This window comes from Lucilia sericata, unplaced genomic scaffold (genome assembly GCF_015586225.1).
Source record: "Lucilia sericata isolate MDLA Ls3-8-SP2 unplaced genomic scaffold, ASM1558622v1 Contig000116F_arrow, whole genome shotgun sequence".
NCBI classification, from domain to species: domain Eukaryota; kingdom Metazoa; phylum Arthropoda; class Insecta; order Diptera; family Calliphoridae; genus Lucilia; species Lucilia sericata.
The window spans coordinates 205,001-216,654 of record NW_023994148.1 but is presented as its reverse complement, the minus strand read 5'-3'; the positions used below and the strand labels follow the sequence as shown (position 1 = coordinate 216,654).

Below are 11,654 nucleotides of genomic sequence, written 5' to 3'. Positions count from 1 at the left end.
ACTATTAAATCTATAAACTCATAAGTTAATAAAATTTACAAATTATGAAAGTCAATTTTTTGCTTTTGATTTTTTTCTCACTATTTACTTTTTAGACAATTTTCAATTTTCGAAATTATTTAAACCAAATATATATATAATACTATTTTTAAATTGTTAGTTTTTCACATTTACAATTTTTCGATTTTTTTTTTTTTGCAGATTATCGATTTTTTATATAAAATAAGGTTTAGTTTCTAAAACTTTTACTAAAAATCGACTTTTCAATAATTAGGAAAATTTGAAAAAATCGAAATAAGTCGAAAAAAATTAAAATCAAACAAAGGTCGATAAGTCAAAAGTCGATATTAAAAAAAGCTCAAAAAGTCGACAATTTAAAAATTGTAAAAAAATTTAATTTTAAAAATTTCAAAAAACGTCCAATTCTACTTTTCATAAATTGTCGAAAAAATTAAAAAAAAATCGAAAAGTTCTAAAAGGAGATAATTTCTGGAAATGGATATAAGTAGGAAAATTGAATGCCGATTTTTTATAAAACATTTCAGATTTTTTTCTTTAACTTTAAAAATATACAACTCTGCAAACTCTGTTGACTGCAAATAAAAGTCCAAAAAAGTTAAAAAGTCAAAAATGTCCAAATTTTCAAAAAAGTCAAAGTAGACTTTTTATATATTGTCGGATAGTTCGAAAAATCGAAAATTTTTCGTAATCGGAAAGACAAAAGTCGACTTTTTATAAAAAAAAAAAATACATACATTTATTTTTTAACTTTCGTAATATACAACTCTGCTATTGAAAAGCTAATATTGATTATTGATTACTTAAAAGCACAAATCGTTATCGAATTATCAACACCCAATTACTCCATACATTTACATCACTATTCAAGAGTCGGAAAAATTGTATAAATCGTAAGAAAATTCCGTTTTTATTATTGTATTTCTAAAATACAATAAAAGTTTAACTAAATACTGCTACTTTAAGGAAAAATAAGGAAATTCAAGGCAACTGAAAGTAAATAATTATAAAAATTTTAGATTCTGCATTTGTCCAAAATAACAGGAGAAGAAGAAGCACTCACACAATACTCAGTTGCAGCTAGAGAAGGAAATATTCCAGAAAGTTTGTTAGCAGTAGAAGCAGCATAAAAAGGAAACGCAAATAAATGTAAGTTTGTCATAAATGACATGATAATTTTTCTTTCTTTTTTTTGTTAATTTTATTAAAATTAGTGAAAAATATTTCAAAACAAACAATAATAAAAGTAATAACGCCATTTGTATTTTATTTTTTTTTTTGTGAAATTTATCGGTATTTTTGCTGCTGCTGCTAACGACGCCAACGCCGCCGACGTCTGCTGCTATGTTTTTTTTTTGTGTGTTCAATACACTTGAACTTTTTTTGGTGCTTTTTTTTGTCGTATTCTTTTTTTGTTCTTTCTATACGTTTCGTTCATTCGTCGTTATTGTTCGTCGCGGTTGCTGTGTCGTTTTTCTACGGATTCCATTTAATCATCAGTGTGAATTTTTATACAATAGAAAACTTTAAAAAAGAAATTTTACAAAAAAAAAAAAATTAAATATTTTCTTTGCAAATTTCTAATAACTAAATTGCTAACTATAGTTTAATTATATATACATAAAGAAAAACAGCAGAAAAAAAGAAAATGACGTCTCTCGAACCAAATGTGAATCGTTTGCAAAATTTCAAAAACAAAGGCAAGGATCAAGAGGTAAGTTTTCCATTTTAATTAATTTGTTTTCATTATTAAACTACTTGAAAGAAAAAAACCACACCCTCCGAAAAAAAATCATCGAAAATTATATATTTTTTAAAATAAAATTTCCTTGAGAAGAAGAAAATAGGCACATGTTTTTGTTGTAATGGTGGTGTGTTGTGCTGTGTGTGAGGGAACCAAATAATGGGAATTGGCAAAAGACACAAAACTGCTTAACCTCCATTTCATTTTCTAACTGAAAGAAAAAAAAAAGTTATCTCCCCACTGCCTAATTTTATTGATTTTCTGTTGCAGTTTTGCATTTAATGGAGAAAAATCTCTTTTCTATTTTCTTTTTTATTCGCAATTAATGATTTGCGTTTTAATTTCATATAATTTAATTTTTCTTAATTCATTTTCATTGTCATTTATTTCCTCGTGGTTCAATTACGGTGAACTTTTTTTGTATTTTTGCGTTTTCCATTTTTACTGTTGGTTTCGTAAATTTCTCACCAACACATTAGCGAATGTTTAATTATGGGTGCGAATGTGTGTGTGAGAATATAATTGTAGATTTTCTTTTGTTTACAATTTTCTGCAAGTACCCGAAAATACAACTCTGCTCTAAAATGATCTATTGGAAAGCAGAGCTGTTAAACAAATTAGGTTTGTTTTTAACGGTAATACATTTCTAGCAGAGCTGTTAAACAAATTAGGTTTGTTTTTAACGGTAATACATTTTCTAGTTAAGATCAGTTTAGTTTAGTTCTAGTTCAGTTGTGTTTTAGTTCTAGTTCCATTTTCACCAGTTCAGTTCTAATTAAGTTCTTGTTTAATTCGAGATCAGTTACTGTTAAGATCTAGCTCAGTCTTAGTTCAATTACACTTCTTGCTCGGTTCTTCTTCAATTCTACTTCATTTCTAGTGCAATTCCATAGTGCACAAACTAATCCATAGACCTAATTATATCACAAGATAAAGTATATTTTATTCATAAATGAAACTAAAATATAAAATTTACACTTTGTTTCTTTTTTTTCATAGGAAATGCGTCGTCGACGCAATGAAGTCACAGTGGAATTACGTAAAAATAAACGTGAAGAGACAATCCTCAAGCGCCGCAATGTTCCCAACATGGATTCGAACACAGACGAAGATGATCAGTTACCAAATCAAATAAATTTGAAAAAATTAGCCGAAGCTGCTGCTGATTCATCAAAACCCGAACAACAATTGGCTGCTGTACAAGCTGCACGCAAATTACTCTCCTCTGATAAGAATCCACCCATCAATGACTTGATTAAGAGTGATATATTGCCCATTCTAGTTGATTGCCTAAAACAACACAATCAGACAATGCTACAGTTTGAAGCTGCCTGGGCTTTAACCAACATTGCTTCGGGTACATCAGAACAAACAAATGAAGTGGTGGGCGCCGGTGCTGTACCACTCTTCTTACAGTTGTTGTCATCACCCGCTCCAAATGTCTGCGAACAGGCCGTCTGGGCTTTGGGTAATATTATTGGTGATGGTCCCGAATTGCGTGATTATGTCATCAAACACGGTGTGGTACAGCCACTGTTGTCATTCATCAAACCAGACATACCCATATCATTTTTACGCAACGTCACCTGGGTTATTGTGAATTTGTGCCGCAACAAAGATCCACCACCACCAGCTGCTACCATTCATGAGATTTTGCCCGCTTTAAATATTTTGATTCATCATACCGACACCAATATCCTGGTCGATACCGTCTGGGCCATTAGCTATTTAACCGATGGCGGTAATGATCAAATTCAAATGGTCATCGAAAGTGGTGTTGTACCCAAATTGATTCCCCTTTTGGGTCATGCCGAGGTTAAAGTACAGACCGCAGCTTTGCGTGCCGTTGGCAATATTGTTACCGGTTCGGATGAACAAACACAAGTGGTGCTCAACTATGATGCTCTTGCGTTCTTCCCAGCTTTGTTGTCGCATCAAAAGGAGAAAATACGCAAAGAAGCCGTCTGGTTCTTGTCCAACATAACGGCGGGCAATCAATCACAAGTTCAGGCTGTCATCAATTGCGGCTTGCTGCCTAAGATCATCGAGAATCTACGTAATGGTGAATTCCAAACGCAAAAAGAAGCCGCTTGGGCCATTAGCAATTTGACGATCAGCGGTAATCGTGAACAGGTGTTTACACTCATAAAAGAGGGCGTCATACCTCCATTCTGTGATTTGTTATCATGCCAAGATACCCAGGTTATCAATGTAAGTGTTTATTAATGGAAAACGTTTTATAACGATTTCATTCGATTCTATTTGTAGATAATTTTATATTCTAAATTGAATTTCTTTCAATTCTTTCGAAAATTTCAAGTTATATTTGAAACAGTTTCAATGTTAAAGTAAAAACCTCTAGAAATTTTCGAAATTCCGAACTGACCATTTTCTTATAATTTAGAACTTTTTTTTTTAAATAACATGTTCGTAAAATTTTTAAAACGGAACTAAGACTGAACTGGAACTTTATCATAACTCAACCAGAACTTAACTGCAACTGAATTTAACTGAACTATAACTGAACTAGAACAGAACTAGAACAGAACTAGAACAGAACTAGAACAGAACTAGAACAGAACTAGAACAGAACTAGAACAGAACTAGAACAGAGCTAGAACAGAACTAGAACAGAACTAGAACAGAACTAGAACAGAACTAGAACAGAACTAGAACAGAACTAGAACAGAACTAGAACAGAACTAGAACAGAACTAGAACAGAACTAGAACAGAACAGAACAGAACTAGAACAGAACTAGAACAGAACTAGAACAGAACTAGAACAGAACTAGAACAGAACTAGAACTGAACTAGTATTGAACTTGAACTAAAATAGAACTGAACTGTAACAACTAGAACTGAACTAAAATTGAACTTGAACTAAACTAGAACTGAACTAGAACTGAACTAGAACTGAACTAGAACTGAACTAGAACTGAACTAGAACTGAACTAGAACTGAACTAGAACTGGACTAGAACTGAACTAGAACTGAACTAGAACTGAACTAGAACTGAACTAGAACTGAACTAGAACTGAACTAGAACTGAACTTGAACTGAACTAGAACTGGACTAAAACTGAACTAGAACTGAAATACAACTGAACTTGAAATGAACTAGAACTTGAAAAAAAGGGAACTAGAACTGAAATACAACTGAACTAGAACTAGAACTGAACTAGAACTGAACTAGAACTGAACTAGAACTGAACTAGAACTGAACTAGAACTGAACTGAACTAGAACTGAACTAGAACTGAACTAGAACTGAACTAGAACTGAACTAGAACTGAACTAGAACTGAACTAGAACTGAACTAGAACTGAACTAGAACTGAACTAGAACTGAACTAGAACTGAACTAGAACTAAACTAGAACTGAACTAGAACTGAACTAGAACTGAACTAGAACTGAACTAGAACTGAACTTGAACTAGAACTGAACTAGAACTGAACTTGAACTAGAACTGAACTAGAACTGAACTAGAACTGAACTAGAACTGAACTAGAACTGAACTAGAACTGAACTAGTACTGAACTAGAACTGAAATACAACTGAACTTGAAATGAACTAGAACTTGAAATAAAACTGAACTAGAACCGAAATACAACTGAACTAGAACTGAACTAGAACTGAGCTGGAACTGAACTAGAAATGAACTAGAACTGAACTAAAACCGAACTTGGACCGAACTAGTACTTAAATGGAACTATACTAGAACTGAACTGAATTTAAAAATTAAGATTAAGATTTAACTTTCATTCCATTCCTTATCTTCATGTTCGAACTTATTCTTATATTATAAATATTGTTTTCTCTCCCTTATACAGGTGGTTTTAGATGGTCTTAACAATATGCTCAAAATGGCCGAGAGTCATGTTCAAGATGTAGCCAATTTAATTGAAGAATGCGATGGTCTCGAAAAGATTGAAAAACTACAAAATCACGAAAATGTGGAAATCTATAAGTTGGCCTACGAAATTATCGAACAGCACTTCTCTGACGAGGTAATTATTATTGGAGAAAAACAATAAAAATGTGAAAATATTTAAAATACTTTATTTTGTTTGTTTTACAGCCTGAACAAGCTTCGATGGTACCAACATCTGATGGCACTCAATATCAATTTGATCCAAATGCCGATAGTAGATTACCGAACACATTTAATTTTTAACAAAATTTCCCTTATTTTTCAATGTGACCATGATTTGAATATGTTGTCTTGTTAATTTGCAAACAACCAAAATCTTTTTTTTTTATATATACAAATATAAATATATATTTAATTTAGTAACATACAACAAAACGGAAACAAAGCAAAAGAGAGAAAAAAGAAGGATTTATCAAATAATAACAAACGAAAGCAACTGCAACAAAAACAACAACAACATCATCATAATGAATGAGTCCATGATAATTTAATTATTGTAATTTAATACTTTATATAAACAAAAAGAAATATCTATATATATATATATAATTCTATATATAAAACCAAACAGTTTAATTGAATTTTTGAGTTTTAAACACATGAAAAAGAAAAAAAAGCAAAAATAACGAAATTTATCCCTTGACTTCCTTTCTTTTGAAGTTTTAATTTTTTCCCTGAAAAAAACAAAAAAAAGTATCATCATTATATATAATTTTTCTTTTTCTACTATAGAAAATTATTTTTTCTTTTTATTTTTTTTTTATACAAAATAAGTAAAAGTAAACTACAAAAAATGTTTATTACTTAAAAGAATTTTCTTTTTTATTATTTTTAATTTTAATTTTGGAACTAAACAAAACAAATATATTGTAGAAAAAAAAAAATACCTTTAAAAAAATTTTATAACTAAACCAAGTTTGTTTTTTATTTATATATTTTTTTGAAAAATACTTCAAAATCTCTACAATTCATGTTGTTATTTATTACAAATTTAGTTTTTTTCCTCCTTTTTATTTAAATTTGTTTATTGAATTTGAGTTTTCGCCTATAAATTATATATAAAATTAAATTGAATTTTCATAAAAAAAAATCATCAAGATCCAAGATTCAACGCTCATTTGCAACAAATTTAAATTAAATTAACAAATAAAATTAAAGAAAATATAAAAAAAAATCATAAGTATTTAAAAACGCCAACATATTTCAAAAATATTACAACGTTTTTAAGAAAAACAAAACATCTTTTAAATCGTAAATATAAATTTAATTATAATAAAAAGAAAAACATCATAAAAAAACACAAGTAAACGAATCTAATTTAAATCTATAGTTAATGTGGTGAGTTTTGAACTAGAACTAAACTAGAACTTAACTAGAGCTGAACTAGAACTAAACTAGAACTGAACTGGAACTGAACTAAAACTTAACTAAAACTTAAGAAGAACTGAACTAGAGGTGAACTAGAACTGAACATGAACTGAAGTAGAGCTGAACTACAACTGAAATAAAACTGAACTACAACTAAAATAGAAATGATCTAGAACTGAACAAGAACTGAGCTAGACCTGAACTAGAACTGAACAAGAACTATCATTGAACTAGAGCTGAACTAGTACAGGAACTAAGTGAATTAGAACTGAACTAGAACTGAGCTGAACTATCATTGAACTAGAACTGAACTGGCACATAACTAGAACTGAACTAGTACTGGAAGTGAATTAAAACTGAATTAGAACTAAACAAGAAGTGAACTAGGACTAAACAAGAACTGAACTAGAGCTAAACAGGAACTAAGGTAGAACTGAACTAGAATTGCATTAGAACTGAACTAGAACTGAATTAGAATGGAGCTAGAACTACAACTGGAATTGAACTTGAAGTACACTCGAACTAAAGTGGAAATTAAATTTAATTTAGAATTAAAATTTTGCATAAACAATTTTATTTATAAATTTTCTTGCCACTAGTTACTAAATCAAAATGGTCCGATTTCTAACAACTGCATATAATGCAATTATAGGCGCCTGCGATAAAATTGTACCAGCATCCCTAAGGCCCTTATGGATGAATCCGGCTGGTCCCAAAACAGTTTTCTTTTGGGCACCTATTTTCAAATGGGTAATATACAATTTTTTAATATATTACAAAATATTGACTAGCTTTTTTAAAAAAGGGTCTCGTTATTGCTGGTATTGGTGACTTAAAACGTCCTGCTGAACTTCTATCCATCAATCAAGCGTCAACATTGACAGCTACAGGTCTTATTTGGTCACGTTATTCCATGGTCATAGTGCCGAAAAATTATATTTTATTAACTGTTAATATGTTTGTCGCCCTAACGCAGGGTATACAAGTTGTACGAGCTGTTAGATATCAAATGGAACAGAATAAAGAAAATTAAAAATAAAATTTCACGAAATGTACTCAAAACCAAAGTAAATTAATAAAGTAGCGACACTAGTTGTTGTACAACAAACGTCTACAAAAACCACAGGCAATTTGTTTTTGTTTGAAATACTCACTTGTCAAAATTTGTTTACAAAAGTGAACCAATAATTAATGGAAAATATGGCATTATTGTTGTACTTTCCAAAAATATGTTGTTATTTATATTAAAAGTCACAGAGTTTTCTTTATTTTTTAAAAATTAGAACATTTTTAAAAATATTATACACTTAAAATACACTTTTTCACATTAAATACAACAAATTACTCAGAAATTTGTACAAAAGCAAGCGTTAAAATGAAAACAAATATGGCAACATAAACATTTTTGACAAGTAAGTCCACAAATGGCAAGTTTAAAAAAAATAGTCAGCTGTTCAAATGAGTCTACTTTATAAATTTACTTTGCTCAAAACTTCTTTTCAAGTTGCGGCTAAATCTGAAAATTTAACGCCGTTAACAAGAAGTCGCCTTTGACAAACACACAATAAACAAACAGCTGTCAATTACACAAATTGCAAAAAAATTGACATTGTTGTAAAAAAAAAACAAAAAATAAACACAAAATTATTGTTGTATTGCGAATAATGTGAAAAAATAGGCGTAAAAAATAAACAATGAATAAAATAAACAATAAATGTCGGACGTGTTTCAATGAGTCCACCAAAGGATTACAATCTCTAACAAAAAAGACTTCAACTGACGAGAATAATCAGCAAAAATCCTATGCAGAATTACTCAATGAAGTGGCCAATATTAATGTAAGTAAATAAACAAAATTAAATGTTTAATAACGAAAATTTAATGTAATACATTTTTCACAAAAGATAATGCAAGACAAATGTTCTAAAATGCCTCAGGCCATTTGTGGCCTTTGTTCCAAGAAACTGAAAGCCGCCCATGCTTTCGTCCAGCAGGCTCAGGAAGTCAATGAAAAGCTTTATTCCATGTTTTTACAAAATCCTCAGTCGGTGGATAGCGTTGGTGTTGGAAAGTCTTCGGATTGTTTACAAGAGGTTCAAATCGATATAGCGGCATGTGCTGAAATTAAAATGGAACATGATGATGTGGGTGACAGTAGTGATGGTGTGGTGGGTGTTGATGTTATGATGGCTGAGCCAGAATTGAAACAGGAGAATGCAGAAGAAGATGCCTTAGCTGTTAATTTTACGAAAAGTGAAGATAATTTTGAAGAAGGGTAAGATGGTTTTAAAATTTCCTCTAGAACTAGACTAAATTTGAAGTGATGTAGGTCTTTTATAATATTCATCTTATTTTTTTTTTACTTTTAGCAATGACCTAAAAGATTCTTTAGATGTAACATACCCCAATGTTTCTCTAACAATCCTCACGTCTGACACTGAAGACAACATTCCCAATATTCTGGAGCAAACTATGGACACTTCCGATAACAATAGCAATATAAATGAAAGATCATGCCATTCGGCTAGTGATGATAATGATGACAATGAATGGTTAAACGAATCAAATAATTCCACAAAAAAATCGCTAAAAAAGAAAACATCACCTACGAAAAAACGTAAAAAATCACCTAAAGCTGAAGAAACTAAAGACAAAAATGAAGATGAATGGTTGCAGGTGAAATGTAATGATTGTGATAAAATATTTGACAATTCACGGCTATTAAATCGTCACCTGCGTTTAAATCATGTACCAGATGAGCTGAAAATACAATGTCTTCATTGTGAGGCCAAATTCAGTCGTCGCCATAATATGTATGCTCATATGCGTCGTATACATAAAACAGAAAATTTAGAAGAGTTCCAAATACAACCGAAAAAATCCAACGCCGCGAAGCAGTATGCCTGTCAGCAGTGTACACGTTCATATACCAATAAATATAAGTTAATAGCTCATGTCAATAGTCATCATAATCCCGATAATAAAACCACTGCCCCTAAAGAGAAGGTACTACAGCCGAAAAAACGTTTCTTGTGTACACTTTGTGGTTTAAAGTTCGATAGTGAGGGTAATTTGAATATTCATTTTCGGCGGCATACTGGTGAAAAACCCTATAAGTGTGAATTTTGTGATCGAGCCTATCCTAGACTCTACGATGTACAAGTACATCGTCGCACGCATACCGGTGAGAAGCCCTATCAATGTACCCTCTGCGAAAAGACCTTTAGACGATCGAACAAATTAAAGATTCACATGCGTACGCACACTAACGAACGACCCTATAAGTGTACGCAGTGTGAGAAGGCTTTTAAACAATCGAAAGATTTGAATATACACAAACGTACGCATACCGGCGAGAGACCCTATAAATGTGCCGTGTGTCAGAGTACATTCACCCAGAGTAATTCGTTGCGTTTACATCAAATTAAACAACAGCATTTGGAAAAGGTGAAACCAGTTGAAGATTTGCCCACGACAATGACATTTATGTGTCAGCAGCCAACATAAAGTATTATTAATATTAGTGATTTAATAAGTATAAGTTAAATAAATTGTAGTCATATAAATTTGTGCTGTTTGATTTTCAATATTAGAGTGTTTTTGGGAAAAACGAAGTGAACTATAACTTGATTTAGAACCAACTAGAAATGAATCCAGAACTGAAACTCAATTAGAACAGAACTAACATGAACTTTACTAGAACTGATCTAAATCTGAGTAAGAGTTAGCTAAAAACGAACTGATATGAAACGGAACTGCAACTGAAACTCAATTTGAACAAATTAAAAGGGAAGGGCGAGCGAGAGCGAGCGAGGAGCGAGCGAGCGAGCGAGCGAGGAGCGAGAGAGCAGCGAGCGAGAGAGCGAGCGAGCGAGCGAGCGAGCGAGCGAGAGCGAGCGAGCGAGCGAGCGAGCGAGCGAGCGAGAGAGCGAGCGAGCGAGCGAGCGAGCGAGCGAGCGAGCGAGCGAGCGAGCGAGCGAGCGAGCGAGCGAGCGAGAGAGAGAGAGAGCGAGCGAGCGAGCGAGGCGAGCGAGCGAGCGAGCGAGCGAGCGAGCGAGCGAGCGAGCGAGCGAGCGAGCGAGCGAGCGAGCGAGCGAGCGAGCGAGCGAGCGAGCGAGCGAGCGAGCGCGAGCGAGCGAGCGAAGCGAGCGAGCGAGCGAGCGAGCGAGCGAGCGAGCGAGCGAGCGAGCGAGCGAGCGAGCGAGCGAGCGAGCGAGCGAGCGAGCGAGCGAGCGAGCGAGCGAGCGAGCGAGCGAGCGAGCGAGCGAGCGAGCGAGAGAGCGAGCGAGCGAGCGAGCGAGCGAGCGAGCGAGAGAGAGAGCGAGCGAGCAGCGAGCGAGCGAGAGCGGCGAGCGAGCGAGCGAGCGAGCGAGCGAGCGAGCGAGCGAGCGAGCGAGCGAGCGAGCGAGCGAGCGAGCGAGCGAGCGAGCGAGCGAGCGAGCGAGCGAGCGAGCGAGCGAGCGAGCGAGCAGCGAGGAGCGAGCGAGCGGCGAGCGAGCGAGCAGCAGCGAGCGAGCGAGCGAGCGAGCGAGCGAGCGAGCGAGCGAGCGAGCGAGCGAGCGAGCGAGCGAGAGAGCGAGCGAGCGAGCGAGCG

At 34.0% G+C, this 11,654-nt stretch overlaps 3 protein-coding genes across 7 annotated transcripts; all 3 read left to right on the top strand.

The window, feature by feature from the left end:
* Positions 1-798: 798 nt before the first annotated feature.
* LOC119600510 (importin subunit alpha-3) lies at positions 799-6,866 on the top strand. 4 transcript variants are annotated; one of them, XM_037950764.1, is made up of 6 exons: positions 799-911; positions 1,038-1,167; positions 1,519-1,732; positions 2,762-3,973; positions 5,592-5,768; positions 5,840-6,866. In XM_037950764.1, exons 3-6 carry the CDS (start codon positions 1,667-1,669, stop codon positions 5,933-5,935), a joined length of 1,551 nt encoding a protein of 516 aa, XP_037806692.1. In that variant the 5' UTR covers positions 799-911; positions 1,038-1,167; positions 1,519-1,666; the 3' UTR covers positions 5,936-6,866. The 4 variants fall into 4 exon arrangements, with proteins under 4 accessions (XP_037806692.1, XP_037806694.1, XP_037806691.1 ...); XM_037950766.1 differs by having other exon boundaries at positions 1,645-1,732; positions 5,840-6,129; XM_037950763.1 differs by having other exon boundaries at positions 872-1,167.
* LOC119600511 (mitochondrial pyruvate carrier 2-like) lies at positions 6,744-8,698 on the top strand. 2 transcript variants are annotated; one of them, XM_037950769.1, is made up of 4 exons: positions 6,744-7,030; positions 7,660-7,810; positions 7,866-8,127; positions 8,565-8,698. In XM_037950769.1, exons 2-3 carry the CDS (start codon positions 7,673-7,675, stop codon positions 8,091-8,093), a joined length of 366 nt encoding a protein of 121 aa, XP_037806697.1. In that variant the 5' UTR covers positions 6,744-7,030; positions 7,660-7,672; the 3' UTR covers positions 8,094-8,127; positions 8,565-8,698. The 2 variants fall into 2 exon arrangements, with proteins under 2 accessions (XP_037806697.1, XP_037806696.1); XM_037950768.1 differs by lacking the exon at positions 8,565-8,698 and having other exon boundaries at positions 7,866-8,180.
* LOC119600509 (zinc finger protein 235-like) lies at positions 8,611-10,616 on the top strand. The gene is made up of 3 exons (XM_037950762.1): positions 8,611-8,898; positions 8,965-9,335; positions 9,430-10,616. The coding sequence occupies exons 1-3, from the start codon at positions 8,755-8,757 to the stop codon at positions 10,565-10,567; spliced, it is 1,653 nt and encodes a 550-aa protein (XP_037806690.1). The 5' UTR covers positions 8,611-8,754; the 3' UTR covers positions 10,568-10,616.
* Positions 10,617-11,654: the final 1,038 nt, after the last annotated feature.

What these genes read in the sequence shown, in the direction of transcription:
- LOC119600510 (XM_037950764.1), top strand. Translation starts at nt 1,667, where the DNA reads ATGACGTCTCTCGAACCAAATGTGAATCGTTTGCAAAATTTCAAAAAC. An exon ending in ACAAAGGCAAGGATCAAGAG is followed by an intron (nt 1,733 to 2,761) that starts GTAAGTTTTCCA and finishes TTTTTTTCATAG; the next exon opens with GAAATGCGTCGTCGACGCAA. An exon ending in AACAGCACTTCTCTGACGAG is followed by an intron (nt 5,769 to 5,839) that starts GTAATTATTATT and finishes TTTGTTTTACAG; the next exon opens with CCTGAACAAGCTTCGATGGT.
- LOC119600511 (XM_037950769.1), top strand. Translation starts at nt 7,673, where the DNA reads ATGGTCCGATTTCTAACAACTGCATATAATGCAATTATAGGCGCCTGC. An exon ending in GGGCACCTATTTTCAAATGG is followed by an intron (nt 7,811 to 7,865) that starts GTAATATACAAT and finishes TTTTTAAAAAAG; the next exon opens with GGTCTCGTTATTGCTGGTAT.
- LOC119600509 (XM_037950762.1), top strand. Translation starts at nt 8,755, where the DNA reads ATGAATAAAATAAACAATAAATGTCGGACGTGTTTCAATGAGTCCACC. An exon ending in ATGAAGTGGCCAATATTAAT is followed by an intron (nt 8,899 to 8,964) that starts GTAAGTAAATAA and finishes TTTTCACAAAAG; the next exon opens with ATAATGCAAGACAAATGTTC. An exon ending in GAAGATAATTTTGAAGAAGG is followed by an intron (nt 9,336 to 9,429) that starts GTAAGATGGTTT and finishes TTTTACTTTTAG; the next exon opens with CAATGACCTAAAAGATTCTT.